This window comes from Stegastes partitus, unplaced genomic scaffold (genome assembly GCF_000690725.1).
Source record: "Stegastes partitus isolate 25-593 unplaced genomic scaffold, Stegastes_partitus-1.0.2 Scaffold117, whole genome shotgun sequence".
NCBI lineage: Eukaryota > Metazoa > Chordata > Actinopteri > Pomacentridae > Stegastes > Stegastes partitus.
The window spans coordinates 796,827-811,854 of NW_007577848.1; the positions used below are offsets into that span (position 1 = coordinate 796,827).

Here is a 15,028-nt window from a genome sequence, read left to right on the forward strand (position 1 = left end):
CATTCCCAATCCCAAGTTTAAGTTACAGCTGAATGGTGTCATTTAGTCTCTGTTACAGCAGCAGCAGGGCTCAGAAATGTCAGAAAGAGGTGCAGCCAGCTTGGTTAGTTGTCTTAACCCTATTCAGGACTTTCATGTTGTCATTCGTAGAAGGTCTTTGGGGGTCCATTGGACCCCAAGAAAGAATATGTGCAAAATAATTGTTGGAATTCATTGTAGGCTTTTATTCTATGTTAAATACATTTTCTGATAAGTTGACATATTTCTGGCTCCAAATGCATGACAAATGCCCCTATTTTTATATTTAAAAATAAAATCTTTAAAAATCAAAACACAATACCTGTCACCTAAACCAAATGGTCCAAAAGACCCCAAAAGTCCTGAACAGAGTTAAGAAGAAGCCATGTGAGGGTAAGACCAGTGAACCAGACAGGTTCAGGGGGACAGTTCTGAGGACAGGCATCCAAAGCAGGACCAGTCCAGCAGCTGTAGCCCATCATCAGCACCACGTGAAACGCAGAGCAGGGCAGACATTCCTCAGAGCAAATGAAGAACAACATTGTTAATATAAAAGAGGAGAGCATTGTGTTTATGTGTGTATTCACATGTATGTATCATTGTAATGTACCTTGAGCCATCGGGCTGTTATTAACATGAGTCTTCACACTGTGATTCAGTTTGAGTGGCATGAGTTGCTTTTAAAAGAAGCAATTACTGTACATTCCATATTGTGCAAGTATGTTCTGACCAGAAACCTTTTCCAGATCATGTTTATTTTGTTAGATCTATTCAATCAGGTCAGGTCTATATTTAGTCATACAATGTGAATACAAGTAAGGAACACTTCTTGAGAAATTGATATAGGCTACATCAACGAATAACACAGTAATTGGGTGCCCCCCAAAATATAGCATTGGCCCCCTCTAAAAATAAAACCTAGAATCGCCACTGGTGACAGTTCGCATCATTGTCACCAAGGGACCAGTCTGAACTGCATGCCGTCGGATTTTTCCACATTTCCAAAATATTATTTAGCCAAAAACATCAAAGAGTGCAAAAGAGACAGCCTGCTGCCAAAATAAACTATTAACATAGCAAGAGGTATCCAAGTAACAATAAAAACACATTTGATGGTACTATAAGGTACAGTAGTTTGTAGTATATTACCATTAATCATGAATTTTACTGTTAAGAAAGCAATAAATAAACGAATTAAAAGATGTCGTCAGATTCACAACCGTCAGATTTGGGACAAATCATTCATTTATTTGGGATATTATGGTGTTATGGGACTTTATGGGTGAACTTTTCCCCCTCAAATCCAACGCATCATCTCTTCTGCTGGCCTATTTAAAGGGTCTTGATATCTATAAATAGTTTTTGCCTGTCACTGTTGTTCATGCTGGAAATAAGCATAATACCAAAGTATATCCTGAACTTTAAATCTGTTTTCTTCCACAGCTGGGGACCTGGAAATACTAACAGTCAAAACACGGCTGCTTAAGATGATTGTATCTAACCTGCAGCCTTTGAGTATCACAGAAGATGCAAACTTTCTTGAATTTGCAAAAGCATTAAAGCCCGATCAGCAAATTCCTACCCAACCTATGATGCGTTCACTGCTTCTCAAGGTCTATGAGAGTAAAAAAAAAAGAGCTACAATGCACCTTGACCTCAGCTGAAGACATCGTGTTGACATGTGAGCTGTGGTCTTCAAGATCTGAAGACTCCTATCTAACCGTTGGGTGCCACTTCGTGGACAACCTTGGAAGTCTCAAGTCCTACATACTCAAAACTACCAGCCTCTTTGGAGATGAATCCATGCCCAACATACTAAATCAGCTCTTAGCCATCACGGAAACTTGGAATGTGACAGATAAGGTTCATAGTGTTGTCACAGCTGGCATGCCACAGCTAAAAGGAAATAAAACAAGATGGACACACATGCCCTGCTTTTCTGACGTCTTGAATGCAGTATTTAAGGATGTGATGAACAACGCTGAGCTGTCATACATTCTCAACAAGTGCTGCAACATCATCCAATTCTTCAAGTATGATTCTGAAGCTGAGAAGAAGCTCACAGAGTTGCAAGGCAAGTTGCAAGGCAAATTGCAAGCGAATCAAGAGGAGCTGATCATGTGTTGTAGAGACAGATGGCTCACTTGGCTGGACATGCTTCAACGACTGGATAAGCAGTACCGGTTCATGGTGATGGTGCTCAATGAGAGGGGACAGACGGATTTAATTCTAAACGAAAATGAAAAAAAGAAAATCAAGAACTTCATATCAGCTCTAGAACCTCTGAAGAAAGCCATTTCTACGATGAAAGGCAAAGGATTTGAGACCATTTCGGTTATGGTACCGGTGATGATGAAGCTCATGGATGCACTTGGACAAGAAGCAAAAAGAAAGAATGATGTTGCCAAAATGTTACTGTCAAAATACAAACATGAATTCGGCGATGTCAACAACCACAAACTGGCTACCGTCACATTCCTCGACCCAAGATACAAAAAACAACTAACAGACGACAACAACCGCCTCGCAATTAACAAGGTAATGACGGAGCTCAGTGCAGGCATAGCCTATTCTACTGACAGGCTCAAAGTCCAACTGGACAAATACAAGGCCTACCCACCCAATGCAGAGCAGTCCAACCCTTTGGCGTGGTGGAGGCACACAGGAAAGGAGAAATTCTTTGAATTAAGCAAGCTTGCTGTGAAGAAACTTGGGGTCGTCTCGACTGCTGTGCCCTTAGAGAGAGCCTTCTCCAGAGACGGGGATCAGTTCTGCAACCTGAGGAGCTCCATCAAGCCAGAACACCTCAACATGGTCCTATTCCTCAACAGCAACTGGGCCATACAATCATAGGTACAAATCCATTCCTCTGTCTGAGCTAAAGCACATGCTAGCCATGTTTCCAAAAGGATTTTAAATCATTAAATTCAAAAACGTTTAAAAAAAAAAAAAAAGACAAGAAAAATTTGCCAACTTTTCCAAATTTTTGTGAAACATAGTACCCCTAAAGTCCAGCCGTAACTGCTTCAAAAACAACTCTTTTAAAGATGAATGCTAAAAATATGGATGATAATCGCCTCACAGAGTTTCTCCTTGTCGCAGGCATTCATTGTTTTTTCTGGCACATGCACAGTTGGCGTGCTTGCAGTGCAGAACAGTTTATGCAGTCACAATATTGAAGCTCCACATGGACCTTCGCAGACTTTGTCAGATGACACCATTAACATCACGCAGCCCTGTACAGACAATTATGATTTTGGCTTAATCTTTGATTATACTCCCTTGCAGATGCGCACACAGACAGCTGTGGACACTACGGAAAGGTACTTTTTGTTATTGTACTACTTTCTTGTCCACTTAGAGAATGCGTTCCATAAATAGTAGTTTGGCATTTTGCACACTAGTTGAAACGCTGACACCAATTTGGGCCTTCAAACAAACGTCCCCAGGGGGGACTCTCAGAAAATTGGGCAAATGAGGACATTTACATCATGTTGACCTTTACATGCTTGCGGATGCGGAAATCATAACACTGGTCAAAGTCGGCTTGCGCTCAGTACATTTCTCAGTATAGGGGAGTGTGCGTGAAAGAGTGAACAGCAGAGCACGTCACTCAAACACAACAGCTGCCTGCAGACTGAAAGACAATTATTCTGAACATTTTTCTCCTCATTTATTTTGGTCATTGTATTTTCAGTTTTCTCTGATGTGATTTTAGAGATTTTATTATTACTGATAAAAAATAATTACACTGAAGGACATACGATGTGAAACAAGGCAAACTTAGTTGCCATGCAAATACAAATTTTGGACGTTCACAAAGGGGTTTGCTGGTGGACTCTTACGGACTTCTGCAAAAGATGAAATGCAGGTCATGCTGACCCTCACATGCTTATGAACAGAGTATAACACCGGCCAAAGTCAGCGTAGCGCCACATTACGTCGACAGAGTCCAGTATCTCTTTGTTCATGGGTATTTGTATCACAGTGTTGTGAGGAGTTTTTTAACTCATTATCACAGAGTTGTCTGTTGTCATGCAGGAATTGCAGTAATGTTTTCTAACATTTTTTGAGAAGTTCCTATTGGTCTAACTAACTGAATATTACAATAGTCAACCAATGGAAATTAGTTCTCCATTCTCTTTTACTACAAAAACTCTACTCTTGTGTTTCTTCTTTGTGATGCTGAAAGACTTCTCCGTACTGTACAATATACTTTCTAAACAACTTGCAACTGTTCCGTGTGTTTTATATCTCCTCAATCAGAAAATGTCCCTTGTAGGTGCTGTAGTATATGAGTGGGTTATTATCACTGATAAATTAAAGTGGAGGCAGCGTTTTTCATGGTTTTCAGTCTGGAGGTCCCATATCCGAGGGGCCTTTAAAAGGTGGGACGTCTTTGCCAAAGGTTCACTCTCGCCATCCAAGACTTCAACAACAAGCATTTTTTAACTACAACTGATAAACATCATGCAATAATCAATGTTTTCACCTACAGAATGAGCAAATGCTTAACATCATGCCTCATCTGTCTTTATCTAAATAAAATTATACTGACTTTGGTGTACTACTTTTCTAATCTTGTCCTTCAGATGACAAGCGTAATGATCTCTTCATGTCTGGTTATAATATTTTAATTTTTTACTATGGATTATAAAATTAGCATTTTTGTTATAGATGCCACCAACTCTTATTTTCATTTTAGATTCATCAACCTACTGATTATTTTTTCTACTAAGTATCTAGAAGCGGACCAAAAATAGTGAAAATTCATTTCAAACTGCTGCTGGTGACAAAGTGTTGGTTTTGTTTAATAAATAAAAATGTAATTAAAAAAAAAAAAAAACACCAAATCCTCACTTCTGAGAGGAACTTCTGCTTGGAAAATGGTTCAAACTATAAATTAATCAAAGGGGTTGTTGGTTAACTTTCTGTCTGTTGACTAATCAGTTAATAGTGTTAGTTTGTTAAGTTTCTGTGGGAAGTACAAGTTAGTAATACTCTGTAAACTATATTTCCTTAGCACAGTGTAGAGCCTGTGCAGATGAGTAGCCAGAAGGAGACGCCACCTGAACCTCAGCACTGCCTGCTGACTAATATACAGCTGAAAGACAAACTGCACACTGATCTTTTTTGTCATCTTAATTTTAGTTTCTCACATCACTGAGATATTTTAACAGCACTGAAACCCGTCAGGTCTCACAACCAGGTGTTGGAACTTGCAGTGTCAGGGATGGTTCATCTATAAAAACCCTGAAATGTCAAAAAACCTCATAGTATAGTGCGTCATGAAAAATGTCGCAAAAATGTCATAGGTTGTATTAATAACATGGCTTCTCTATTACACACGTGGACAAAATTGTTGGTACCCCTCGGTTAATGAAAGAAAAACCCACAACGGTCACAGAAATAACTTGAATCTGGCAAACGTAATAATAAATAAAAATTCTATGAAATTTATCCAGTGAAAATCAGACATTGCTTTTGAACCATGGTTCAGCAGAATTATTTTAAAAAATAAACTCATGAAACCGGCCTGGACAAAAATGATGGTACCCCTAGAAAAGACTGAAAATAATGTGACCATAGGGACATGTTCAATCAAGGTGTGTCCTCTAATTAGCATCACAGGTGTCTACAAACTTGTAATCAGTCAGTCGACCTATTTATAGGGCTACAAGTAGTCACTGTGCTGTTTGCTGACATGGTGTGTACCACACTAAACATGGACCAGAGGAAGCGAAGGAGAGAGTTGTCTCAGGAGATTAGAAAGAAAATTATAGACTGAATACTGACTATTGCGGCATAACCGCAACGCTGTCTGACAAACTCAATTCAATTCAATTCAATTCAATTTTATTTGTATAGCGCATATTTACAACAACAAGTCATCTCATAGCGCTTCACAAAGGCAGAAACAGAAACACCCAACAATCCAAAACATCTGGATTCCCTATAAGCTTCAGCAGTCCGCAAGCAGTCCACAACAGTGGGAAGGAACCGAAAACCCCCACAGGGGAAAAAAAACCTCCGACAGAACCAGGCTCAGGGAGGGACGGCCATCTGCCTCGACCGGTTGGGTGGATGTAGGATGAATTATACAATGTAGTTTACAGTTAAACAAGTTATTAGAATTTCACCATACACATGAGTTAGAAACAACAGCTGTGCTGTAAGTTTAATAAAATATCCATGTAAATGAACTGCCTGAAGAGAAAGTTTGAAGGGACAGAAAGGTCTGATCCCACACACTCAATCACATCTGTGTCAGCTGCTGGACAGCTTTGCTCCATGGTGTCAATCACAGATGCACAGCCAATCTTCTTTCTGGGGGGGGGCACAGACAGCAGCAGCTCAGCTGCATTTAAAGCTACAGACGCTGAAACAGTCCTTTTAAATCAGGGCTAAACCCAGGGCTTTGCAGTCATGGCAAAATGAACTGCCTTTACAATATTTTGTCCAACAAAATTTAACATTCTCAGTGAAACTTTGATTAATTTGCTGAAAGGAGGCACAATGTGGTAAATGAATTAAGTGATTGTTGTCAGTACATCCCAAAAATCACATAAAACAAAACAGAATTGGTCCAGTGTTTAAAAAAAAGAAAAGAAAAGGCAAAAAAAGTTTTTAAAAATGACTCACAAACTGTCCAGAATGACAAAATGGGTCCAAACTGACATCACATGTGACCAAAATAACTTTGTCCAAAATTATTTGAAAATGACCCAATATCACTGAAAGGTAGAGTGTAAAGACTCAAAGAAATGGGAGTCAGAAATTGTCCAAAGTGCTGAAAAATGTCTTAAATGGCCAAACTTGCCACAAAATTACCTAAAATGTGTCCAAAATTATATTACTCGAATTTATCCAAAATGACTCTGAAACTGTTCAAGAACACTCCAAAAAACAGTCACCAATGACTGGAAACTTGTCCAAATGACAACAGACTGCCAAAAACGACGGTCACATACAGAAAACGCCGGAAATGTCTGCTCACCTGTCTGGTCCTCTGCTGGTAGCTATCAGCTGCATCCCCCACAGCTAAACTCACAAAATGGAGTCAATTAGCGGAAAACTCAACGGAAACGACGCAGAGCTGCGTTTTAACGGATAGAACCCGATTTGAACGACTTAGGGACTTAGCGGCATCAAACAAACAAACAAAAAACTTACGGTGGAAAACGAAAAACAAACCGTCTGTCCGTGTCCGACTCAAAACAGAGAACCTGAAACTGCGCGAGTAACACATTTGCTCACCTGATGCTCCTCCAGCCGCGCGCTTCTGATGCCGCGCTATCACCAAAATAAAAGCAGAAATATGTCAGAAACATTTTATGTATCACACAAAAAGACACTTTACATCACTGATTGCAGTGTTTAAATTCAGTAAAAACACAAGAGGATCAACTTATCAATCGATTGATCAGTCAATCAGGAATGTCTTGTGAAGACATTTCCTTTCAGATAATCTATTAAAATGTTCTGAATCACATAACTACGAATTTCTAACTATTAATAATTAAAGTTATTAAAGAAATTGTAAATATTTAGCTTTTGAAATATCACTTTATTTAAATGTATGAATTTAATTCCTATTTTTCAGCATTGTTATAGTTGGCCCTGACCAGGAGTCATCAGTCATCTATAGAGCAATCAGTCCCACCCATGTGTCTGTGATCAGTCTCTGGCTGGAGTGCTAAGGTCTAATAAGTTGATATTTTACAGGTGAGCTAGGAGTGGCCTCTCAGAATGATTCCATTTTGGGGTCAATCAGTGAAAATAGCTCCACGAGAGGTCAAAGGTCATTTTTCTCAAAAATGCATATCATGGGCAGCAGGGGCAGTTATATCCCTCAACTAAGGACCTTCTGGTTAAAGTCTGTTTTTATCTCATATAGCCATGTATTCTTCTTTTATTGCTACTTGATTTTAAGTGTGTATGTATTTACTGCATGTCCATCAGCAACACTGAAAATGAGGCTTGTCCCTTATTGTGTTCTCAGAGGTTTTAAGTTAAATAAATTAAAATAAGTTAATTAATGAATAAAATGAGGATATAATCATTTGTTTTTTTCCCATGATAAGTCTTGTCCAAAATTACCTGAAAAATGTCCAAAATTACTTAAAAATTATCCAAAACTTCAAAACTGTTCAAAATTACTTGAGACCTGACAAAAGTGACTTGAAATCATATAGCAAAACAAAAGAAAATATAAAATAGGTTAGAAACTTGTAAGATCATCTTCTAAAATAAAATAAAAATAGAATGCTAAAATATCAAGACCAATAAGAGCAACCCATTTAAAACGTGTACATTTTAAGATTTTTCTGAAAAGGAATCAGTGGAGGAGGAACAATTTGTTGAACTGGCATTTTATGTACTTTAAACACACTTTTCCACTTTGCCATAATTGGTTATTCTAATAGATTGTTTTGAAACTATCCAAATGTTATAAGTGTGAAATTAAACAGCACAATTCCTTTCCAAAGAGACTGAATTTAATCAAGGTTATAAACTAAGAGTCTGAATGATATATGGAGCTGCTATGATGTGTTTGTTGGAAAACGCTCAGTGTTCAGTGGATTAGGTGTCCTAAGACTGAAAACCTTCAATTTGAGGAAAAGGGTTCTTCTGGTGGAGATAATAGTAACAGTGGCCAGAGCATTTGACACAAAGTGCAAACACAATGTTTATACTGCTGGTACTTTATGATCTGTGCAGCCTGGACCTGAGTGAAGGAAGTGATGGTGGACATGACACCAAGAGCTCCAGGTCGTGACGGAGGAGGAGGAGGAGAGGACCCGGAAAACACGACTCCTGCAGTGGGGGCAGGGGCAGGGCGGAGACAGGGGCGGCCCCTGAGCCCTGCAGGTCCCTGGGGTGCTGCTTCCTGGGACCCTGAGTTTAATGACTTTAATGAGACTGTCATTATCGACGGGATCTCCATGGAAACGACGCGTCACGACACACAGAAGGGGGACGCTGGTCGGTATAAAGAGGCGGCGGGACGCGGACTGTCCCTGAAGCTCACCGGACTCCAGCCTGTCTGCTGCAAAACCCCCGGAGCCAAACCCGGATGATCCACCTGAGTCCTCCGCTGCTGCTGCTGCTGCCTGCACCGGACCTGCCGCACGAAGCTGCGCATCAAATCAACACCTGCAACCGGTGAGAAAAACACGTTCTAATGTTTCTGGATATTAAATATTATAAACTCTTAAACTTAAGGCAGCTTGCAGGTTACATGCTGTGCATATTTTTTTTGTTCAGTTTTTAACTTAATATGAAGAAAACAAACGACTCCAAACAGCATCACAACACGTCCAGTGTGGATTTACTATTTTACAGGTTTTGGTGAGTCACTGGTTGACTTTTTAATAATATAATTAATCACTTCAGAAATATGGAATTTTACAGAATTTTTCCTTTTAATTTTACAGATTTTTCATATTTGAAATACAAGAAGGTGCGCTTGCAGAAACAAATATGTCAGTGTTTACATTTAAAGTAATAAATAAACAAACTGTGAATAACCACACATTTTTCTTCTTCTTTTTTTTATTCCACAAATATCTCCTTTTATTTAGCAGGTGAAAGTGTTATGTTCAGCGTTATTACTGTAAATATATTTCTAAAATTTATTATTTATCACTGGGGAAAAAAAACTTCATTAAACAGCGGGATTATGGAAAATTACTGTGTTTTCTTTTTTTTTCGTGAGACTGTTGTTTTCCATTATGTCCACAATTTTGGGGGCACTCTAGCCTTCAGAATATTGCAGTTTTTCACACTTTTTCTTTTTATTTTAGTGTACACTGTTTTCAAAAACAGGAAGAGCAATGGCAATTATTATAGTGTATTAGCTTCAGAATGTTGCTGATATCTTTCTGTTTGTTTGTTTTGTATGCTAAAATGGGAGTTGAAAAGCTGAGGGGAGCAGTCTTCATCCTCTGGACATTTTTCAGAATTTAGGAAGATGAGGTTTTAAGAGATCCACCTGCTGCATAGAAACAGCAGTGAGGTGAACTTTTGTATTGCTAGTAGCTAAACGTTGTTGTCTGTGTGTCTGCAGAGATCCAAATCCATCCATCATGATGAAACATAGAACAACTCCATATGAGACCAACTACAATGATGGTGAGTTCACTGTTTAATTTGAAAAAAAAAGTGTTTGTTTAGGTTTTCGTTGTAATACTTGTTTGAAATCATTATTTGACTATCAAAACATTGGCAGATTATAGTTTCCTGTTGTTAATTTGATCTAATTAACGCATAATCATTGCAGCTTTACACAAAATAGATGTCAGTTTCCGTTCAATTTTACAGATTTCACATTTTCCTAAAATGTTTGAGGCATCTTTAAATTTACAATCAATACTATCAATTTAAAATGTGAAAACTCTCCTTCTCATACAACAGTCAGATCAACCTTTCTACAATGTAAAGGTTTTTTTTTTTGTAAAAACACAAACAAAATTACAAAAAAAATACAAGACTATATGGCTATAATGACTGTACACCATGATTGTATTTTTACAAGGCAGTATTAGTTTAAAAAAAAATAAATTATATTGTATGTAAGTTCTTAAAAGGCTACAAAAGTTTTCATTAAAAAAAAAAAAATGTTTATGGGTGTAATTGTAAATTGCCAGCATTTTACCTTACAGTTTAGCTTTACTTATTACTATTATAATAGCACAAGGGATGTCCTTTTAAAATACTTACTTCATATAGTTTTTATGATATGTAATTTTTTTTACAATATGATATTTATTAATTTTGCTCTCATTCTCTTTTTTTTTTTACATATTGAATATTTTTTTTCTTTCACGTAAGCTTTGGTAAGGAAAGTGTCATATTATTGTATACAATTAGAATATATTGTCATAATATGATAATGGCAGTTGTCTTTTGTTGACGTGTAACAGTGACTCCTCTTCATGTGGTCCTGCGTGACAGTGGGGCTCCTCAGATTTGGCTGTCTGGACTCCTGCTGACTCCCCTCTCGTCTCTCTCCTCCCCCTCAGGTTCCCGTCCTCGTGTTGTCCGTCGGATCTTCACCAACAGTCGGGAACGTTGGCGGCAGCAGAATGTCAACGGGGCGTTTGCTGAGCTGCGGCGTCTCATCCCCACCCACCCGCCCGACAGGAAGCTGAGCAAGAACGAGATCCTGCGCCTCGCCCTCAGGTACATCAACTTTCTGGACCAGCTGCTAACAGAGCAGGACTTCAGGGTGGCCCCCCGAGGCAGGGCAGGGAGCCTGGAGGATGAGGACGGGCTGCAGGGGACACTGTCCCCAAACTTCAGCTGCGAGAGTTCAGTGGAAGGAGACTCTGACAGCCTGGTGGGTGATCAGAGTCACCTGCAGTACTTCCAGTACAGCTGAGCAGATCCAGCAGAGACCAAGTTGACATGGACACATCCACAAGGACTGAACGTCCCAGAGTTGAAAACCCACCTGATGTGAATCGGGTTAGAGTGATGCCAATGGCACATGGTATAAATCCAGGTTTAGGTGATTTTTATTTCATTTAAAAGCCTGTTTTCTCTCAGTCAGTTAATTCAGATTCTTAGACACAAATATGAAACCTGAGACACTTCTGTGTTTAAATAAGCTGAAACCTTCATCATTTTTTGGCATTTCTTCTATTAAATGACTCCAAATTTTCTGCAACCCAACTGATTAACTCAAGGGTCAAGGTTGGAAGCAAGAGGCGTCATGCAGCAGACAGATTCATTATTGATCCAGATGGATAAAGGATCGCAGAAGCTGCCAGAGGTCACACTGCAGACATAAGGACTGGTACTGACATCTATTTCAGAATGTTGCTTCATGTAAAGATGTACAGAAAAGCACATAGATTATGATTTCAAAAACTAAAAGGTGACTATAGACTGTAGATCTCTCTGTCAGGCTGTGTGTTTTGTCCTTCTGTTTTTGTTCATAGTGAAATGAGCTACAAACTGCTACAAACATGCAGAAACAACTGTACTGTCCTTTAAAAATAACATTGTTGTTGTGGACTGAGACTGAGAACAGCAAAGTCATGTGATATTCACATTTATCAGCGTAGTCATTGTTAATGAATTATTAGACGTGTGTTTAATGTGTTGAGGGGAAGGTGTGTTGTTTTTATATGTTAATATTAAGTTCTGCTGTCCAGCAGAAGAACCGGTAACCATATTCAGGTTCTTTCATGTGAAAGGGACCTTTGGTGCTATTATTATTTTAACTCACCTAAAAAAACATTCTTTGTGATGTTGGTTAGAAAAATCTTTGTTGGTCACTGATACTTTGACTTGTGATGATGCAAAGACCTTATGTTGTAGTCTGTGAGAATACAGATGAATAAAATTTACACTTTAAATTTCTTGCAACTTCTTTTTCTGTCAGCATTAAAAAACACTCCAATCACTGTTTATTTTCTCTAAATCAACATTTAAAGGAAATAGCTATTCTCGCTATAAAACCACTTTTAGCTAACACTTTTAACTGCAGGGCATACTTTTAGCAAATACTTTCCAACTCTTTATTTACAGTTTTAGCGAACAGTTTCCAATTTTTCTCCATAGTTTATTAGCAATTTTAACTGCGTATCCACTTGAAGCTAGCAATTTTACCAGGTGGCCATATTTCCATCTATTTATTTCCACTTTTGGCTAGTTATTTCAACATTTTGTCAATTATGTTTGGCTAACAATTTCATTTGTTTATTTTGTGATTCTTTTGTTGTGTTTATTTGTGGACATGTGCTGCTGCCTTTCTTGGCCAGGTCACCCTTGTGAAAGAAGTTTCAATCTCAATGGGTCTTTTATCTGGTTAAGTAAAGGTAAAAATAAAAATACAAATAAATAAAAATGGCACTGTTAGCTATTCATTTCAATTGTTTATCAACACTTTTACTTCACAATGTTAGCTGTTTAGCCACTCGTAGCTTACAGTTAACATTAACAACTTTTTTTTATTTTTAAAGTTATTTTTTTGGCCTTTGTGCCTGTATTTGATAGTGAAGTGAGAGAGAGACAGGAGAGTGGGGGAGAATGTGTGGGAAAGGGCCATGAGTGGGATTCAAACTCATGACCTCCACATCGGGACTGTAGCCCTACACATAGCACACCAGCTCAACCAGGTGAGCTACAGCAGCCCCCCAGCAACTTTTAATCAATTCTAATAGCGATTTTAAAAGCTGGAAACACAATTAGCCAATAATTTCTAGCTGTTTATTCATCTCTAGCTAACAATTTTAGCAGTTTATCCACTTTTAGCTAACATTTTTAACTGGTGTTCATATTTCTAGCTAATCAATTTGAACTATTTATTCTCAGTTCTGGCTCGCTATTTCAACAGCTTGTCAGTTATATTTAGCTCGTAATTTCATTTGTGTATCCATACTGTAAGCTAATCATTTACATTTGTTTTCCACACTGGAGCCTACAATTTTATTTGTTTATCCACTTTTAGTTTTAACTGTTAGGACATGCTATGGGCTACTGTTTTAACTGTTGGCAACTCTTTTAGCTAATAATTTCCAATTGTTTATTCATATTTTAGCTTGTAATTTCAGCTGTTTATACAATTTTGGCTAACAGCTTTTATTGAGTTCTCTGTAATTTGTTTTCTATTTTAGCCTTTTGGAAGCACATTTTTTCCTCTAAATCCACATTTAAGTGATGACTGTTACAAATATACAGACAATGTGGATCAGTATGACCAATTTGTGTCAGAAGTTTGTATTTTTAGTACTGCTCTGTTCATCTGACGTATGAAGTTGTTGCTGCAATAGAGGCATTTCAAAGTAAGGGCAGTGGTGAACCTTTGATTTAAAACCAATTTTTTGAACAGGTTATTAAAATGTAATGTGCTGCTGACAGAATCATTTAACTATATATACAACAAAACTGGATACTGAAGAAAGGTGCAGGACTATTAACCTCAATAAGGTGCAGCGTCCTGTTATCGGCCATTATGAACTGATGCTGTGGAGTGAAACCCACAAAGCAAAAACAGAAAAATAAAGGTTTAAATTCTCATGCAGGTGACAACAAATATAAATGGAATATCTGATTTCTGCATACATCCACCTGAAATATGAACCTTCCCATCTTCCCCTGCTTTCTTCAAGTCTCTGGCAAACCTGTCTTCATTATCCCAGATTAACAGTTAATTTCCATGCAACGTAGGCAGAACCAGAGCAGAAAGTAGACAAAACAACACCAAACTCACCATCCAATCAACTTTATGTTAAAATACACAAGTAAAACTCAATGATCGAAAGATCACTGATAGAGCATAGTGAAAAGGGGGAAGGAGGAACCTGTTTCACAACATAGATATCAAATCTGTCAGGCTGAATATCAATGGAATTATACAAAATGATGCACCTCTGGAGTATTTCCATCTGACGGCTCTTTCACAAAGACAAAGATTCTTATATTAAACATAAAAACAGTTATCAAAGCAGAAAATGGCGACATTCCATAAAAGCTTGCAGTTTAGATTAAAGTGATATTGCACAAAGCCGTACTCGCTGCATCCCCTCCTGAAACAGTTAAAGTTTATAACACTTTTTAATTTGTGATATCATAGAATTGTACGTTACTCTAACTTAGAATTAATCCACAGAAGTAGAAACTGTAGGCTAAACTCAATGCCTATACTTGAGAAATAAAGGTAAACTGCCTTAAACACTTACTGCTTCTAAATGTGTCTAACATTGTCGTTGTTGCAGTGTTCCTGCCTGTCTACTGCAGTTCAGCAGGGAGACACAACAAAAGCGACTGAGGGAGGTCACAGCAAGGGTGGGAGGGATGGGAAGTGTCACTGTAACAAGCCAATGATGAGTGGGCGTGGGGTTGATGACTGATAAACATCTCAGCCAATCAGACGGCCCCGAGAGAGAACCCCGACAATAACAACAACACAACAGGTCCCAGAGGAGCCGAGGGGGCGTGTTTCAATTAGAGAGAGGTGAGAGTGTGTGAGTGTGAGATGCTGGTTCGTCCTCAGTTCCCA

The 15,028-nt window shown here is 38.3% G+C and overlaps 1 protein-coding gene across 5 annotated transcripts in view; it reads left to right on the forward strand.

The window, feature by feature from the left end:
• The window catches only part of LOC103354705 (T-cell acute lymphocytic leukemia protein 1 homolog), a 17,302-nt gene extending 4,919 nt beyond the window's left edge, over positions 1 to 12,383 (forward strand). For 2 of the 5 annotated variants that reach the window (XM_008278166.1, XM_008278167.1), the window contains exon 3: positions 1,462 to 4,581. In XM_008278166.1, coding sequence (XP_008276388.1) covers positions 1,636 to 2,871 — 1,236 coding nt within the window. In that variant the 5' untranslated portion in view covers positions 1,462 to 1,635 and the 3' untranslated portion in view covers positions 2,872 to 4,581. Of the gene's footprint in view, positions 1 to 1,461; positions 4,582 to 8,739; positions 9,184 to 10,087; positions 10,153 to 11,042 lie in introns of those variants that run through there. The other 3 variants (XM_008278169.1, XR_520058.1, XM_008278168.1) reach the window with 3 other exon arrangements.
• Positions 12,384 to 15,028: the final 2,645 nt, after the last annotated feature.